At 39.1% G+C, this 15,733-nt stretch overlaps 1 protein-coding gene across 1 annotated transcript in view; it reads left to right on the top strand.

Annotated features, from left to right (window-relative positions):
* Positions 1-15,733, top strand: part of PHLDB2 (pleckstrin homology like domain family B member 2) — a 114,124-nt gene that overhangs the window by 54,825 nt on the left and 43,566 nt on the right. Inside the window, exons 4-6 of the mRNA XM_028153259.2 lie at positions 2,701-2,844; positions 4,045-4,182; positions 15,193-15,321. Of these exons, the coding sequence (XP_028009060.2) occupies positions 2,701-2,844; positions 4,045-4,182; positions 15,193-15,321 (411 nt within the window). The remainder of the gene's footprint in view (positions 1-2,700; positions 2,845-4,044; positions 4,183-15,192; positions 15,322-15,733) is intronic.

Here is a 15,733-nt window from a genome sequence, read left to right as displayed (position 1 = left end):
TTTAATGATATTTAAGAAACTGGAGATTAATCGTTCTGGAACTTGCTTTAACCAAACACTTAAAGATACAGATAACCTTGGAAATATGCTAATTTTAATTAGCTTTTGTCAACCTATCTGCCACCACCTGAGGTGAAAGTTAAGAGTACCTAACTCTTCTCCTTTTTCTTGCCATTTTATTGAGATATAATTGACCACTCCATACAAGTTTAAGGTGTACAGCAAGTATGTCAAACTCGCCGGCCACAAGTTTGACATGCTTGGTGTACAGTATAATGGCTTGACTAACATATGTTGCAAAACGATTCCCACAATAAATTTTGTTAACATTCATCACCTCATATAGTTACCAAAAATGTTTTTTCTTTGTGATGAGAGCTTTTCACTCTTCTCCTTTTGAGTAATCATTCTGTCTACAGTGGAAAACCCTCACACTTGCATCCTCATCTGGTTGCAAGACGTTTTTAAGAAAAGATCTACAAAAAAATGGCAGATGCAAAGTTCCTATTCTCTCTCCTCTTTCTCTGAGTCTATCTATTACTGTAGAGATGGAATACTTGGGGATGCACATACATGTGTTAATGGGCTTATTAAATAATGTCACTCGGAGTGGAATCCTATCCATTACAATAAAAATATCCCAGAGAGATTAAAATTAAAGCTTTCTCTTTCCCTATAAAGCTAAAGATATTTAGTGGCCACCACAGCCATGGCTCTCTATCGGTTTTCTTTATTTTGATATAAATGAGATCAACACCCACACCCTATTCTATCACAAACCAGAGTTTTAGAATGCCTTTTAAAGATTTTGCTTTTTATAAATAACAGTTAAAAAAACACACACAGTAATTTCCTAGATGGTATTTATTGCTATAAACAGCCTCTCCAGTTGTTTATTATTAAATATACCTATTGTGAAACTTTGAGTTATACAGATATTTATAATTGCCACTATTACCTATCTTTATAGTTTTGAAGATGGTTCGGTTTTTGTTTTCTCTTAATGCTTTGCTTCCACCAGTGAGAGAGATATTTTTAAACCATGTTGGAAGTTGAAATCTAATATGAAATGTTGACCCAACAGGATGCCGGCCTTCTTGAGGCTTTCCTGCTAGGATTACTGGTCAGTGATTTCGGAATGCCATGCACTGTTACAGGAATTCCTCGGGCCCTACAACAAGCACCTAAGTACTAGGACAATGCGATTCATTGTCTGTGGTGAAAAGGTCACAGTTGTTTTATTAGTCAATAAGATACAGATTTCAGGTGTCAATTAGAAAGCTAAATGTCACAGCTTGGAAAGGCTCCATCCTTGTTCTAGTCAACCTGAGATACTTGTCACTTCTCAATCATTTAGTCTCCTTAAGGAGCAGCAAGTGGGGTACAGAGTAAAGAATATTAATAAAAGAACACAATATGATGCCTTTCTTCTTAAAAGTTATTTTCAGGATTTTTAAATAAATGAACTTAATAAGGTACAATAAATTTTAATAGTTTCTTTTCATTTGAATATTCCTTTTAATGATTAGTGAATAATCTTAAATAATTTACTTATCTGACCTGCTGCTTTTAATTTCTAATTGTGAAATTGTAGAATCATTGACTTACTGATGAAAAAATTACTTCTTTTTTAAATAGTAATGAAACTTAAATATACCAGCATTCCTTGACATACAGAAAGACTGGTCTCTACTTGGTGATATACAAGATAATTAACCTGAATTCTTGAAATTTGCTATTTGCAATTCACTATATTTTTTTCTTAAAATAACAAGCAGTCATATTTTGGCTGTGTGTATGATCAACATTCCTTTTTCCCTGGGCATCTATATATACAAAAGTCTAAAATACAAAGTGTCCCCTCAGGAGTTCAACCAGGAGACCGGGAGTTTGATCACTCACTATGACATGTGCTGACCACCAGGGGGCAGCACGGAACAAAAGAAGGCCCCGGCTGGCAGCCGGAAGGCCCTGATATACCCTGATCTCCGGCCAGGCCTAGGGACCCTACCCATGCACAAATTTCATGCACCAGGCCTCTAGTTTGGCATAATTGTTCAGGGGAGTAAGTATGCCTTCTCTCACTTAATTTCTTTCTTGGCTTTCTCGTTTCTTGCTTAGGAACTTTGTGGGACATTTGGTGAGATTGGACCACATGTGATTGCCCTTGCTTTTTTCCACCTTGTGTTGGAAAGAAATGAATAAGCATGAAAGCTCACTTGCAGATGACCTTAGTGGTAGGACCCAATAGTATGGTAGAGATTCCAGAGTCAGTTGTACTAGTAGATGTTCTCACTTGGAGATGGGGGAGAGATGGAGTTTGTAAAGAAAGGCAGCAGCATGCCCAAGAGATCCCCGAGGAAGAGCTCAGAGTCTTGCCTAGGTTCTAGGTCTCTGCCTTGTAAAGAAGTAACTACAATCTCTGTGGACCACACTTTCCTCATCTGTATAACCTCTTAGTTATTTCATTTTAAGAATATATGAATTTATAAATTTAAGTTGTGTTCTGTGAGCTAGTCGAAGAACCCAACTGCTGAGTATCTGTGGGGAAATGCAGAGTTCCTACTAACCCGTCACAAGGCTGCTGTTAGAATCCAGATAGGCATGGAGGCGGAAACATTAGACCTGGGGCTGGTTTATGAATTGGGAAATTCTCGAATTCAAGTGTGAACGTCTCTTTTCTGTGTTGACTAATTGCAGACCCCAGAGGGTATAAACGAGGAACAAAGGATTCAGGAGCTGGCTGCAATGGAAGAGACCCGGATAACAATTTTGAACAACCTCGAGGAACTTGAACAAAAAATCAAAGATATAAATGACCAGATGGATGAATCTTCCAGAGAGGTATAAGCCATATACCTCTTCCTGCTTTTCTTTCACCCTCTCCCTGCTTTTCTTTCTTTTGTTTTTAGCTTTAAAATATTGTTGCCCATTAGGCCACAGGCATTGGAAACCGAATACAGAGAAGTCAACATGAGCAAACACTAGTTCAGTGGGTATATATGCAGGATAAAAGTGCCTTTTTTGTTTTACATTTCTCTTTTCCGTCTTTTTTTAATAAAAAGAGGTAAACATATTCAGCCATTTTTCATGTACTTTATGTATAACTGAATTTATCTTAATTAGTACAGCAGGTTCTCAAATAACTTACTTTGTTCAACTTTGTTACATTCTGACATTAATGAGATACTGTAGGAACTTAACTCTTGTTTATATCAACTAGCCTATGGTAAAATTCGGTTTCATTATATTATGCATCGTTTCATTATATTATACATCATTTCACTCTCGATGATGTTAAACCCAATAAACATTTTCTGTGCATGCTTACTGTGAGATGGATATCATGTTGATACTATAGCAGGGATTTACATATGAATCGAACATGGACTTAGCTTCCTAGAGGTTTGCAAACCAAGGGGGAGATAGACACAGACAGACTGTAATTCTGGTTATAGAATTATAACTATAACTGAAGAGGTGGAAAATGTTTATATTACCTCCATGGAGTGAGAAAGAGCAAATAATTCTGCCTAGGCAGGATCTGCATGTCTGCACTCACAGATGATGCAGGCAGCCCCATGAGTGGAAGGGGACTGCTCACCTGTCAGCTTGCGCACAAACCCTGGAAGCCCCTCCTGCTGGCATTGCTAAGGAATGCAGTGCATGCTTGCTGGCTGAGTGCAATTTTTGCTTCCCATGCTCTAGGGACAAACAAAGAAAGACATGGTTGCTCCCAAGATGGTTCATAGTGAAGCCTGAAACTAAGCAGAAGGGCAAAATATTCTGAGAAATAAGTAGAAAAGGGGTCATCATAGAAAAATTAAATAATTGGTTTTCTTATATTCTAGGAAAATAGGATATATTTCAGTAGGATTCCTAAGCCTCTCATGGGCTCTCTGAAATAGTCTCTAGGCCCCACAATCGGGCTGATACAGTAGTTACTTCTTAGAATTGGTAGCTGTTAAAGATGAACCTCTAAAGTGGGCAGCTGAGAATTTCCCTAAAGGTGAAACACCTCTGGGCTTTGTTTTGTGTCCGCAGTTGGATATGGAATGTGCTCTTTTGGAAGGGGAGCAGAAATCTGAAACAACTGAACTGATGAAAGAGAAGGAGATTTTGGATCACATAAACCGGAAGATAGCAGAACTGGAAAAGAACATTGTCGGTGAAAAGACCAAGGTAAAAGAAAATGCTATTTGGATGCAATTTTCATGGGAACAATGGTGGTCCCATTTGGTTGAATCTAAATGTTGTATGAATTACCACGGCTTTCCACTAGTCTTTCTGCTCTTCTAATTCCACTGTGTTTTTTAAGGAATTATTTTAGTATACTGACCTTCTTTACCACTGGTGCCCTATAGAAATGACTTATGCATATTCAAATATGATTGCCTCATTTCTTTTCATTTTTCTGTTTATTAAAAAGATGAATGGGAGCCATTCATCTCCCCTGTCTTGCCTTGCCATGGTCTTCAATGTAAGTGCACTGCTCTTGAAAGACACATTGCAGTTTTCAGAAGATCCTCACACCCAGGGTATCCTGTCTGTGAAACACAACACTTATCTTGGAAAAGGTCTTGCTTATACTTTTGAGGCCACGACCTAGAAGTTTCCTTACATCTACTAGGGAAAGTATGAAAAGTTATTGTAGTTTTTTAGAATCCAGGGTGGTAGTTGTGTTTTCTGTTTATTTTTCTTTGGGAAATATTTTATTTACTCTTCTCTCACATTCTGCGTTAGTTACAGCTGAACTAAGCCTAAACTGAAAATTAAATTCTAGTTTGAGAAAGTAAAAGCAAAATGAGCTTTAACATATTCTTTCTTGCTTTCCATGTTCTCCACTAAGTTGAGAAAAAGAAAAAAATGTTCAGTTTGAGTAAGTTCTACTGGTAATATGTGGAAAGGATTTTCTGCTGAATGTGGCTTCCTTTTTATAGGTTCTTCTTTGTTCGAGACCTATAAATAAGGGCATTTGATCTTGGTGCCAGAAAATAAGCTCAAAAAGATATTGTCAGAAATTGAAGTCAGATTAAAAGCTACACATCAATATCTTGGTTTCCTGCTTGTCAAGATTAAACTGCACAGCTTTTTCATATTAAATTTTATGTGTGTTTCGTCTAGCCCCAGACTTTGAAATAATAAAGAACCCATTTGGGTAATAGGTATATTTTTCTTTCAAAGCTCAAAACCAATTCAAAGGGTTGATTGTCTAGTTGTGCAGTATGAGAGGATAATGCTTTTCAAAGATTCTGCACTGAGATAGCAAGAAACTTTCGTTGGAGGCATCAGATGTCTGTGTTTTGGGACTTACTAATATTTTATCATTTATGTCATTTTGGAAAACTTATGGGGCATAGGAATAGGCATCATGTTCCCAGTGAACCTTTCTGCCTTCCCATCCATGTAGTTATTTATCTTTGTATAGCCCATGTGACATGGCCTACAAGTTCTATTTGTCTCTGTCATTAGCATCAGATGCTACACAAAAGTGAAGTAAGTTGAGTCAGTGCTGAATCTCACATCCACTGAAAGTTGTCTTTTTTATGTTCTGCAGACCTAAGGCAATGTGGAACTCCAGGAACATGAGCAGGAGCAAGCAAGGGGGTCACCTCCATCCTTCCTATTATTGTTTTGGTGGCTTATAGAGGCTATGCATACAAGTGGGAGCCTGAAGTATAGGATCAGCTCATGCAGCTGCTAAGGGATTAGTTGGTCTTAGAAGGTGGGATTATTGTCTGTCATCACATGGTGTGAAAAAATGGCAGAAACTAGCTTTAGGTGAGGGATTCCAGAGGGGGTTGAGGGAAGTGAAAACTGATGGGGCTAGATGATGCTACTGCATATTCTTGACACCCAAACTCCAATGGAGACCCCGTCTTGCTTGGTGGCATTACTGTGTTTCTCAAACAAACTTACTCCACCATTTTATGGTATGGCGATTTTGTCCCTTTGCTTTGTTCCCCTTTCCTCCCTCTGGCTTTGAGAGGATCTAATGACCCTCTGCACTGAGAAATGAGAAGCATCCCATCTCTCACAGCTGAGGAAGGTTCTTTCTTCCCTTCAAAGACCAGAGGCTTTGTATGTGCCATGGGCCTCATGCCATTCACCTCAACATCTGCAGTCCTGTATCCCTCTTCACCATCTTCTTTCTCTTTACTGGACCTTTGCTGTCAGCATGCCAGCATTAGTATTTTAGAAAGTTATTACTTAAAACTGAACATTCTACTAGCTAATACCTCATTTCACTTCTCTTCATCATAGGCAGACTTTCCCGTTGTTCTAGCACTCTGTGTGTCCTCTTCCCACGTAACCATTCCTCTCATTCCCGTTGGCTGAGGGTCCCACTGCTCCATCAGAGTTGCTCCTGTTAAAACTACTGAAGACCTAGGTGCTGCCCAGCTCACTGGGTGCTTTTCAGTCCTCTTGTGATTAGACTCCTGAGGAGCATTCAAGACAGGGGACAACTTTTTGTTGGCACTTCCCTTCTCTCCCACCCCTTTGTCTCCCGTACCATGCTCTTCTGGTTTTCACTTTTATCTCTTACTCATCTTTCTGACTTTTCCATCTTAGTTTTCTTTGCTTGCTCCTCTGTCTCTATCTAACCAGGTGTTAAGAATATTTTTCTCTGATCTGAACCCCCCCCCCTTTTTTTTGTAGCCTCACATTCTTTTATAGCCATGGCTTCCAGTAACCTGTATGTGCTGGTTACTGTCTCATGTTTGTCTTTAGTCTACCATCCTTTTCTGAACTTCTGGCTCATATCCCATGGCCCACCTGATATCTACACTCAGATATTGTCAACTGGATACCCTGTAACTGAACTCTTGATCTTATCCTTCCCCTTGCCTTCCACATCCTCTCCCTTTCCGATCCTATTCTTCCTCCGGTTTTCCCAGTCCAGGAAATGGCATCTCTCTCCACCCCGATGTTCATACAGAAACCTGGGAGTAGATCGTGACACTTCTTCTCCACCACTCCCACATCGTTGATTATGAACACATCTCTCAATTACTTCAACTTCTCTGCCTCTCAACTAATAGTATTTTCTTCTGAATCTTCAAAATATCTTCCTTGGTCCCATTCCCATTTGCTTTCCTTTAGCCCATTCTTTTCACAGCATCCAGAGTGACTTTTAAAAATATATATAAAGTAGCTCATATCGCTCAGGTTTGTGTTCCACTGCATTTTATGTAAATCTGAATTCCTTACTTACCACGTGCCTTCCTGTCACCACCTCCCCTTCTTCACACCACTCTCATGATGGTCTTCTTTCTATTTGTTTAAAGATCTATTCCCCTAGAAAAGGTCCACCCCCTCAAAAGGTCCCTTGTGGATCAGTTTGCCCTGCCTGGAATGCCCTTCCTCATGTTCCATGTCTGTTGGTTACATCTTTCAGGGCTTAGGTCCAGTGTTAGTATTTCCAAAAAGCCCTTAAAGACCTCTCCAGTTCAGATTAGTTTCTCCCTGTTGTTCTTTTAGTCCTTTTATGAATCACACATGATCATTTACATTCGTTCTGGGCTTGTTAGATATTTATGTTCCTCTCTGGCCTGTGAAATAGAGGAAGGCCGTGTTTTAGACTGTTCACTGAGCTTGTAGTGAGCGCCAGCATACCACCCAGTATTCTCTGAGAATTGTTCATGGATCTCCTGCTAAGGACAAGTCCAGGCTGGGCCTTTCCAGAAGCACTGAGCCAAACACCTGCCCAAGAGCAAAGCGGCCAAGTGTCGGGACAGCTGGGATGGGCGGCCCAACTGCACATGCCAGTGGGCTTGTAATCACACTGCCAGTCGAGCCGGAGCGTAAGACAGAAGGCGGAAGTGGCCTTTGCTCTTTTGAATTCTCATTTCCTTTTCCATACACCTGTTGCTGCTATCAGATATAAACTGTGGAATGAGTAAACCAAAACCTGAAAACATATCCCTGTTGGGCAAGCTCTGATTCAGATGTTGATAGCACATCCTGTAGGCCTGGCTCTAGGAAGAAGTTTTAGTAACACCTCAGAGTTCAAATCCCGCTGTGAAATTATTGACCTCGTTTCCTTGGTTCTCAAGACCAGTCTTTAGTATTATTTCTTTTAACTGATTTGGGAACTGTCATTTAATTTGATACATTTAGTATAAATTAATATAGATTATTACTATTTATTAATGTTGCCGTATAAAATATAAACATAATTGTACATATAACATAAAATATAGGTGATGTATTCAGTTATATACTTATTGAACATCTGCTCGGCGGCTTTCACTGCCCTTCTGGGTACCACTGTCAAGAGCACCAGTAAGCTTGTTTCCATGTCACTCTGAGCTAATGCCACCTGCCTGTCGTGTTCTCAGACAGCGGTCCCATCACAGACAGAATCTCTATGAGTCAGATAAACCCTGAGCAGATATAAGTATCCGACTCAAATATCAACTCAGAGGGGATGCTTATTTGATGAAGCAGTAAGCAAAGAGGCCATCATGCTTTTTTGGGGGGCGGGGGGGTGAAAGGAGAGAGGATTGTTCATCTCTGCTCTAGTAAACTGCTTTAGTTTACTGGGCTTGGTGACTGAGAGTGGGGAGGCCACCAGATCCAGGGAGCTCAGTTTGGCCAAAGGCCTCGTGGGGAGCCGGCTTCCCTTCCTTCCACAGCCTTCAGCCAAGGCAAAGTCCCATTTTGGGCAGCTGCTGAGAACGTGCGGGCGTATGTGTTTGTTTATATAGATTTTTCTTATGTGTTTTCTTAATGATCCTCACTCAGGTAGATCCTGATACTCTGTAGCCATCCTGACCTGCACATTTTATAGCCAAAACATCTTAAAGCTGTCAACTGAAGCTTAAATCACTCTATGCTATACAACATGCTCCTGAATGAAATCTTAAATGAATGGACTGATTTTCCTACAATAAGCATATGTCACTGTATTTCAGATGGTTAAGTGTCATTGCCCATTATTGTCTTGCCAAAGTACCTGTTACTTCCTCCCCATCCTTCCTGCAGAGCCAGGGGAAGACCTGAGCCAGGCCCGAATTCCTCAGCAAAGTGTTAATGCCTCCTGAGTGCAGAGTGTTGGCCACGTAGCAGTCCATGTTCAGAGGGACCCAGCGCTTCCCTTGCTTCTTTCTTACATTTCAAAGTTAGCTCCCTGATTAGAGGAAGTGGAAATATATCAAAGGATTTGAGGATTAAATCAACAGGATTCCAGATTAGGGTATTTTTTTTTTTTTTGGTGGTTGTTTGATTACATAAATTCTTAGTGTTTTAGTTTTCCAAGTTTTTTTTACACTAAATATCCATTAATTTTGTAATTAAAATATCAAAGCCAAAGGGGGAAAAAAATCCAGAAAGAAATAATGGGAAAATGCCTCAGAGGCAGACAGAGAACGGGTTCTCGACAATCACCATTTATAGACATAAATTTATATCAGTGATGGGCAACCTTTTGAGCTTGGTGTGTCAAACTTCGCCAAAAAACTGAGCATAACTCGGGTAGTGTGTCATTTTGAGGAAAAAACATTATTTCTCAAATGTTTCATCCTCGGCATGCGGCTGCCTCAGCGGCCGCGTGTCATCAGAAATGGCTGACACGCGTGTCATAGGTTCGCCACCACTGGTTTATATTATTCCTCTGCAATTCGAAAATCTGAAAAGTTTTATGGAGAAAAAATCTTTTAGTTTAGTAAGGTTGGCACCAAAATTTAGTTGGTCGCGAAACCTGACTTTGACTAATATTCACTTGGTGTGAATATTCTTAAGTAGCTGTAGAAATGGTAACATGTTTGAGTAAAGGTATCTTCCCAACCTCACTGGAAACGCCATATAATATATGCTATATGAACTGTGTAACCCCTCTAAAATTAAGAATATTCTGAAATCTGGAACACTTGTGGCCTTAAGAATTTCAGATAAGTGGCCTTAAGCTTAAAACAGTTGCCTAATCCATGAACCAAGGAGGATGCCTGCCTGCTAGACAACCCCACAGTGTTTAGAAAATGTTAAGGAAAGGGATTCTAGGGTGTACAGAGAGGATTTTGGATGGACCACCTTTAAAAATGACGGCTTAGGGACTCTGACTTTTAACCCAGCATTGTACCCATTCAAAATCTGACCCAATGTTTCATGAAACATGTTCCTGTTACCTAGTGTGTGCTGGATTCTGTGCTAAACAGCTTGGAAGTTACAAAGATGGGTCTTTATTTTCAAGAAAACCTTATCAAACTAGTGATGCTTTTGGATTTGCCCCCTCCAGTTAAATTTGCATTTCCAATACACAGAAAATAGCTTTCCCTTTGGGCCGGAATAACCACCTTTCAGTCATTCGCCGAAATGACTAACACAAAGGGAAAGAAGAAAGGCACCCACTGTGTTTCCTGGGCCTTTTAGAAAACGTGGAGTTGTTCCTTTGGCCACATACATGCAAATCTACAAAAAAAGATGATGTAGGCATCAAGGGAGGTACAGTGTTCACAAATGTTCCCATGGCAAAACTGGAGGAGTCTGCAGTGTCATCCAACATGTGGTGGGCATTGTGGCGAACAAACAAGTTAAGGGCAAGATCTGGCCGACAGAATGAACGTACGTACTGAGCGCATTAAACACCCTAAGAGCTGAGATAGCTCCCTGGAACGTGTGACGGAAAATGATCAGAAGAGGAAGGGAGCCACAGAGAAGGGAACCTGGGTTCAGCTGAAGCGCCAGCCGGCTCCACCCAGAGAGCCACACTGTGTGAGAACCAATGGGAAGGAGCCTGAGCTGCGGGAGCCCATTCCCTATGAGTTCATGGCATGACAGTGTGAAAAAGAAAAGACATTTTTGGTATAATTATGTCTCATGCATTATTTGGGACTCACTTACATTAAAAGGTAATTTATTGTTTACCTGAAATTAAAATTTAACTGAGTGTCCTCTGTTTTAACTAGCAGCCATACAAGCTAATAACGTAAGAATCTTTTCAGAATAATCTTGAACCATCTGCTTAACAAGTATTGCACACTTAGATATGCTAAAATGATTTTTTTCATTGGTATTCAAGAATTTCTGTGTGGTATTGAAATTCAGATAGAACCAACAAGTTAAATTTCAGTTCAAGAATACAACTTAAAAGAGAAAACTTATGTTACTGTCTTCTAAGCACAGATCTAGCAACATAAGTGGTCCTATGACAACCCTTGGTCTATTACGTTCATTCGAGATTATTGGCAATTCTTTTGTGCAAATTCAAATTATTTAGGGTAACTTTATAACCACTCCTGACCATTTGTCTATTAGAAGAGAATCATTTTGCACCTGAATTTGAAATGCATCATTTCTCTCTGAATGCATATTGGATATTGAAATCTCTCACAATCCAATTTTCGTTTAGTTTACTTGAAGCATTTAATATGAATGTAAAAATTTGGGACAAAAACAACTGGGATGTTACTTGTAAGAGAAGCCTTTCATATTCTGAAGCAAAGGTGCTAAGACCAAATATTTAAGAACAATTTCTGTTGTACCCTGTGGTAGAATCTGGTGTCTTCATTAGGAAAATCAAAATATAGTTAATTGCTTTTGCCTTTCACATCATCCTGGGTGGCTAAATCAGTGATTTAGCCTGGCTGCATATTAGAAAAGTTGGAGAGATTTTTGTTGTTGTTGTTTTGTGTTTTATTCTCACCTGAGGACATGCTTAGAGAGAGGAAGGGAGAAAGAAACATCGATGTGAGAGAGGAACATTGATCTGTTGCCTTCCTTATGTGCCCAACCAGGGGTCGAATCCACAGTCTAGGTATATGCCCTGACTGGGAATTGAACACAGGACGACACTCAACCAACTGAGCCACTCTTGCTGGGCTGACGAGATTTTTTAAAGGCTCATTCCTTAGCCTTTCTGATTAAGTGGAGGCCTGGAAATAACATATTGAAAAGCTCACAGAAGGTATTCTAACGTGCAGTTTGGGCTAAGAACCACAGAGCTGAATAGCCTGTACTTCATAAGAAGTGATCAAGTTCCCTCTCTTCTCTACCTCTAGCCCCTTATAAATATTTATTGAGTGAGTGAATGAACAACTCACTATGGAAACAAACATAAGCCTGGTTGATGTACTGATTTCTACTTTCATTTGCCCGCAAATAATCTACTTTTGGCTGTATATACACCTCAGGGACATCAGTCTTAAGTACACAAAACAGGCACCATCTGGCAATGAATTTGTGACGAGGACAAGTCAATGTGAGAACAGTGCTGATGGAAACAGCCGTGTCTCTAGGGAATCTTGATCTGTTCTTGGTTTTGTAAATGTCCCCTGTACACCTGGGTTTTCCTGGTGTGTCCAAATTCCTTGAAATCTTATTTTTTCAACAAAGTTAAATTTATTAAAATATTAAAAATTTAATTCATGTATTTCCTGAAAATCAATTTTATGAATCTCTTAAAAAAGTTATACTCTTTCCCAATTTTACGTTTGGAAAATATCACTGTGCTATGGTCATTGGAATAGGTGAGTTTTAAATCTGGGGGAAGAGAATGACACCTGTTTTAATATTTTACACGTGAAAAGCAAGAATCCCTGTAAAAATCAATTATAACACAATAATTGTAGAAAGCAATTAGAGCGCCGTCTAATTTGTCCATCTATTTTACCTTTGCTGTATTAGGTGATACTTTCAGCTCTAATTAACTACTTGCTTGGAGCTAATTTTCCTCTGAAAACTTCCTGGGCAGTAAATAGGAGAGAGGAATATTAATTTCTTTCTGACTCAGAGTTGATCTACTTCTGGCTCTGGCAGGAGTGATGTCACCTCTGGGGTCCTCTGTGATTTATGGCCGGGTACACCTGCCACTAGTCCTTCTTTCATCCTTCCCCTTTACTTCCTTTGCCCTAGCGTTGGCCCCACTGAGACCTAGGTAGCGGTCACAGCCTTACGGGTAAATCTCAGAGAAGCTGCAGAAGGTTCTGATGGTGCCTGCTTGCATAATTCTTCTAACCGCCCCCTTGTATGGAATTGCGAAACGTTTTGAGCACCTCAGGAGGAAGGCACTATGTAAACATAAGGTATTTCTTATTAGCTGTTCATTTGTGATCTATTATTAACAATTTTTTTTTATTTTTTTGACATTTTTTTATTGAGGTATTATATGTGTACATATAACAATTTTTTTTAAAATGAGGGCATCAGAGCAATTGTTTATTTCTTTGGATTGAGACCTGTGTTTTAGGCCAGCACCTTTTCATATTATCAAATATTGTATCCGTGTTTTTTATCAAATATAACTTTAAATTTGTGGGCTTTGAACTTATGGTATTTAATTGGAATAAATGGTTTTCTTATTTGCTTAACTTTCTGTTTGGAACTAGATTTACTGCAAAATTTGGTGATGTAATATCTAGAAATAGAATTGTTTTTGGATAACACTATTTGCTTTCTAAAGAGGGCCATCTTTGATCTACACACAGAGGAAATACATTTTATTGGCCAAAAGACAATGGGTACTCTGTATTGCTGGTTTTATAAGGGAAAAATGATTGATTCTAAAAGCAAAGACTAAATCTAACTGGTACTGCCAGTATATTCAGTTTTACTATGAATCAACACTTGAGAATCTTTTTTTTTTCTCTGAACAGTGTCATTACTTTCTCCAATTCCTGCTCAATGTATGCGCCCAATGAGCAGACTTGCCATTACAGACCAGGACACTGTACTTACAATCTGCTGAGGTATAAGTTACAGAATCATTTTTAGGTTGATATATGAAGTAGGATTTCAGTTTTATGATTTCTGGATTAAATCATTTTGAGAAAAGAATGCATTTCTAAATCAAAACATTCATTTCTAAAATGTTCTTGACACTTTAAAATTTAAGCCAAAAATAGAGACTCAAGTGAACAGTTTTAGACTTTTTTAAAAAAAACCACCATAACATCTTTTATAAAGAATCTAAATATATGTTTACACAGGAAATCATGGCCATTTGGATGAAGAAGTTATAGTAAGTATAATTTCATAGGACTACTTCAGAGCTTCATCTTTTAAAAAACTATTTCCGTAATATACTTAGAAGCCAGTTTTATTTCTACCAATTCACACAGAATGAACGAAGGAAAGGAAGGACATGGTATTTTGCTTACTGAGGGTGAAACTGTGGTCATGCTTCATAAAGTGCTTTTGTGTAGTCCGAGAGTGTTCCGCAAGGAGAGAATCAGGTCTGAAGTTTACATCAAGGGTTCAGAGTATCATAAAGGGAACACAAGTTGGGAAGACCAGCACTAAACAGGTTGAAGTCTTGTTTGTTTACTGAGTGGCATTGGAGGGTCTGGTAATCAATGTATTACAGATTCACCTATTATACTCCGGAAAATGTCCGGGGTCACTTTGGAGTGTGTGACTTAGGAGGGATTTAGTGCTATCTTCTCCTTTCTCTTCTATTCTCTGACTCCTGGGTGTTCTCTTCTCCTCTTTTTTCACAGTCCATGTTTCACTTATTTTTTTAGTCAGTCCGTATAGGGGAAGTTCTTATCTCCACAGTAAATGTCACACATTCGGAGTCTCTTACATACCTTCCTCTCACTGCTTAGTCAAGTCTTTTTTTTTTTTTTTTTTTTTACTAACTCTCTCAGCCTCAGAATTAGATGTTCTCCTTGGAATCAGGTCCTCAAATTGCTTAAGCACTGAGGTTTACCAGATAGCTAGAACTGTTTCGGATGCCAGGGTATTACCTAAAGTGCCTAATGTGCCTCTGATATGGGAATAAAATTTCAATGATTTCCAAAGCTTGCCTAAGAAATGTCTTGAGCAAATTGGACTACCACAGTACTTGAGGTAAATGCCTGCTTTTCATTGTCTGGCTCTCTGCAAGGCTATCTTATGAATTCTGCTGACATTGCTTTTGTTCTTTGTTGACCATTGACCAACACTACCGTTGCTTCCCCAGCTTATTTAACGTGGTGGCATGAAGGAAGGAAGGAGGGAAGGAAGGAAGGATGGGGGTCATTGCCAATACTCCAGGAGGCAGATTGTGTTTTGAGAATACAGAAATGGGTCCCTTGTTTCTACTTCCACTTATACCCCCTGTTCCTAGTCACTAGCCTATATTTCTACGTTCATAGGATATCTAGAGTTTGCATATACTGTACTGTATGTGTTATCCTTGGAAAATGTTCACTAACGCCTGCTTAGGTGTGAAGGTAATTTCTATTCTTCTATTTTCTGATTTCTGAACTTCAGGAGAAGGTAAAGCTTGATGCTGAAAGGGAAAAACTAGAGAGGCTTCAGGAGCTTTACTCCGAGCAGAAGACCCAGCTGGACACTTGTCCTGAGTCCATGCGGGAACAGTTACAGCAGCAGCTGAAGAGGGTCAGTAGCAAACAGGAATGTGCCCATTGTTTTTTGCTTTTTTTTTTTGTTTTGTTTTTGTTTTTTCAATTAAATTCTACTTACTCCGACTTCCTTTTTCACATACCATAAATTTGCATAAGTTCTGGTCATTAGATATTTTTTTAAACAGAAATATGCATGCTGACAGTATATAATATATCACGGTAATCAGCTAAAAATTACCTTGTTAGAATCCTTCACCTAACTGATAATGTAAAAACATTCTTTGTTTTTGGGTGCTTTCTTGTTTGTTTGTTTTCTGTTTTAGTTTTTTCAAGAGAGCAATTCCTGACATGTACTGGTCACCAAGATTGTAGCATTTAAATCAACTGACATCTTCACCCCATTCTGCGCTGCATTGTGAATACTATTTGCCCTTGAATATTTTTTA

This window comes from Eptesicus fuscus, chromosome 3, assembly GCF_027574615.1.
Source record: "Eptesicus fuscus isolate TK198812 chromosome 3, DD_ASM_mEF_20220401, whole genome shotgun sequence".
Classification (NCBI taxonomy): domain Eukaryota; kingdom Metazoa; phylum Chordata; class Mammalia; order Chiroptera; family Vespertilionidae; genus Eptesicus; species Eptesicus fuscus.
Note: the sequence above shows the minus strand (reverse complement) of the source record. Positions and strands in the feature narration are given on the sequence as shown.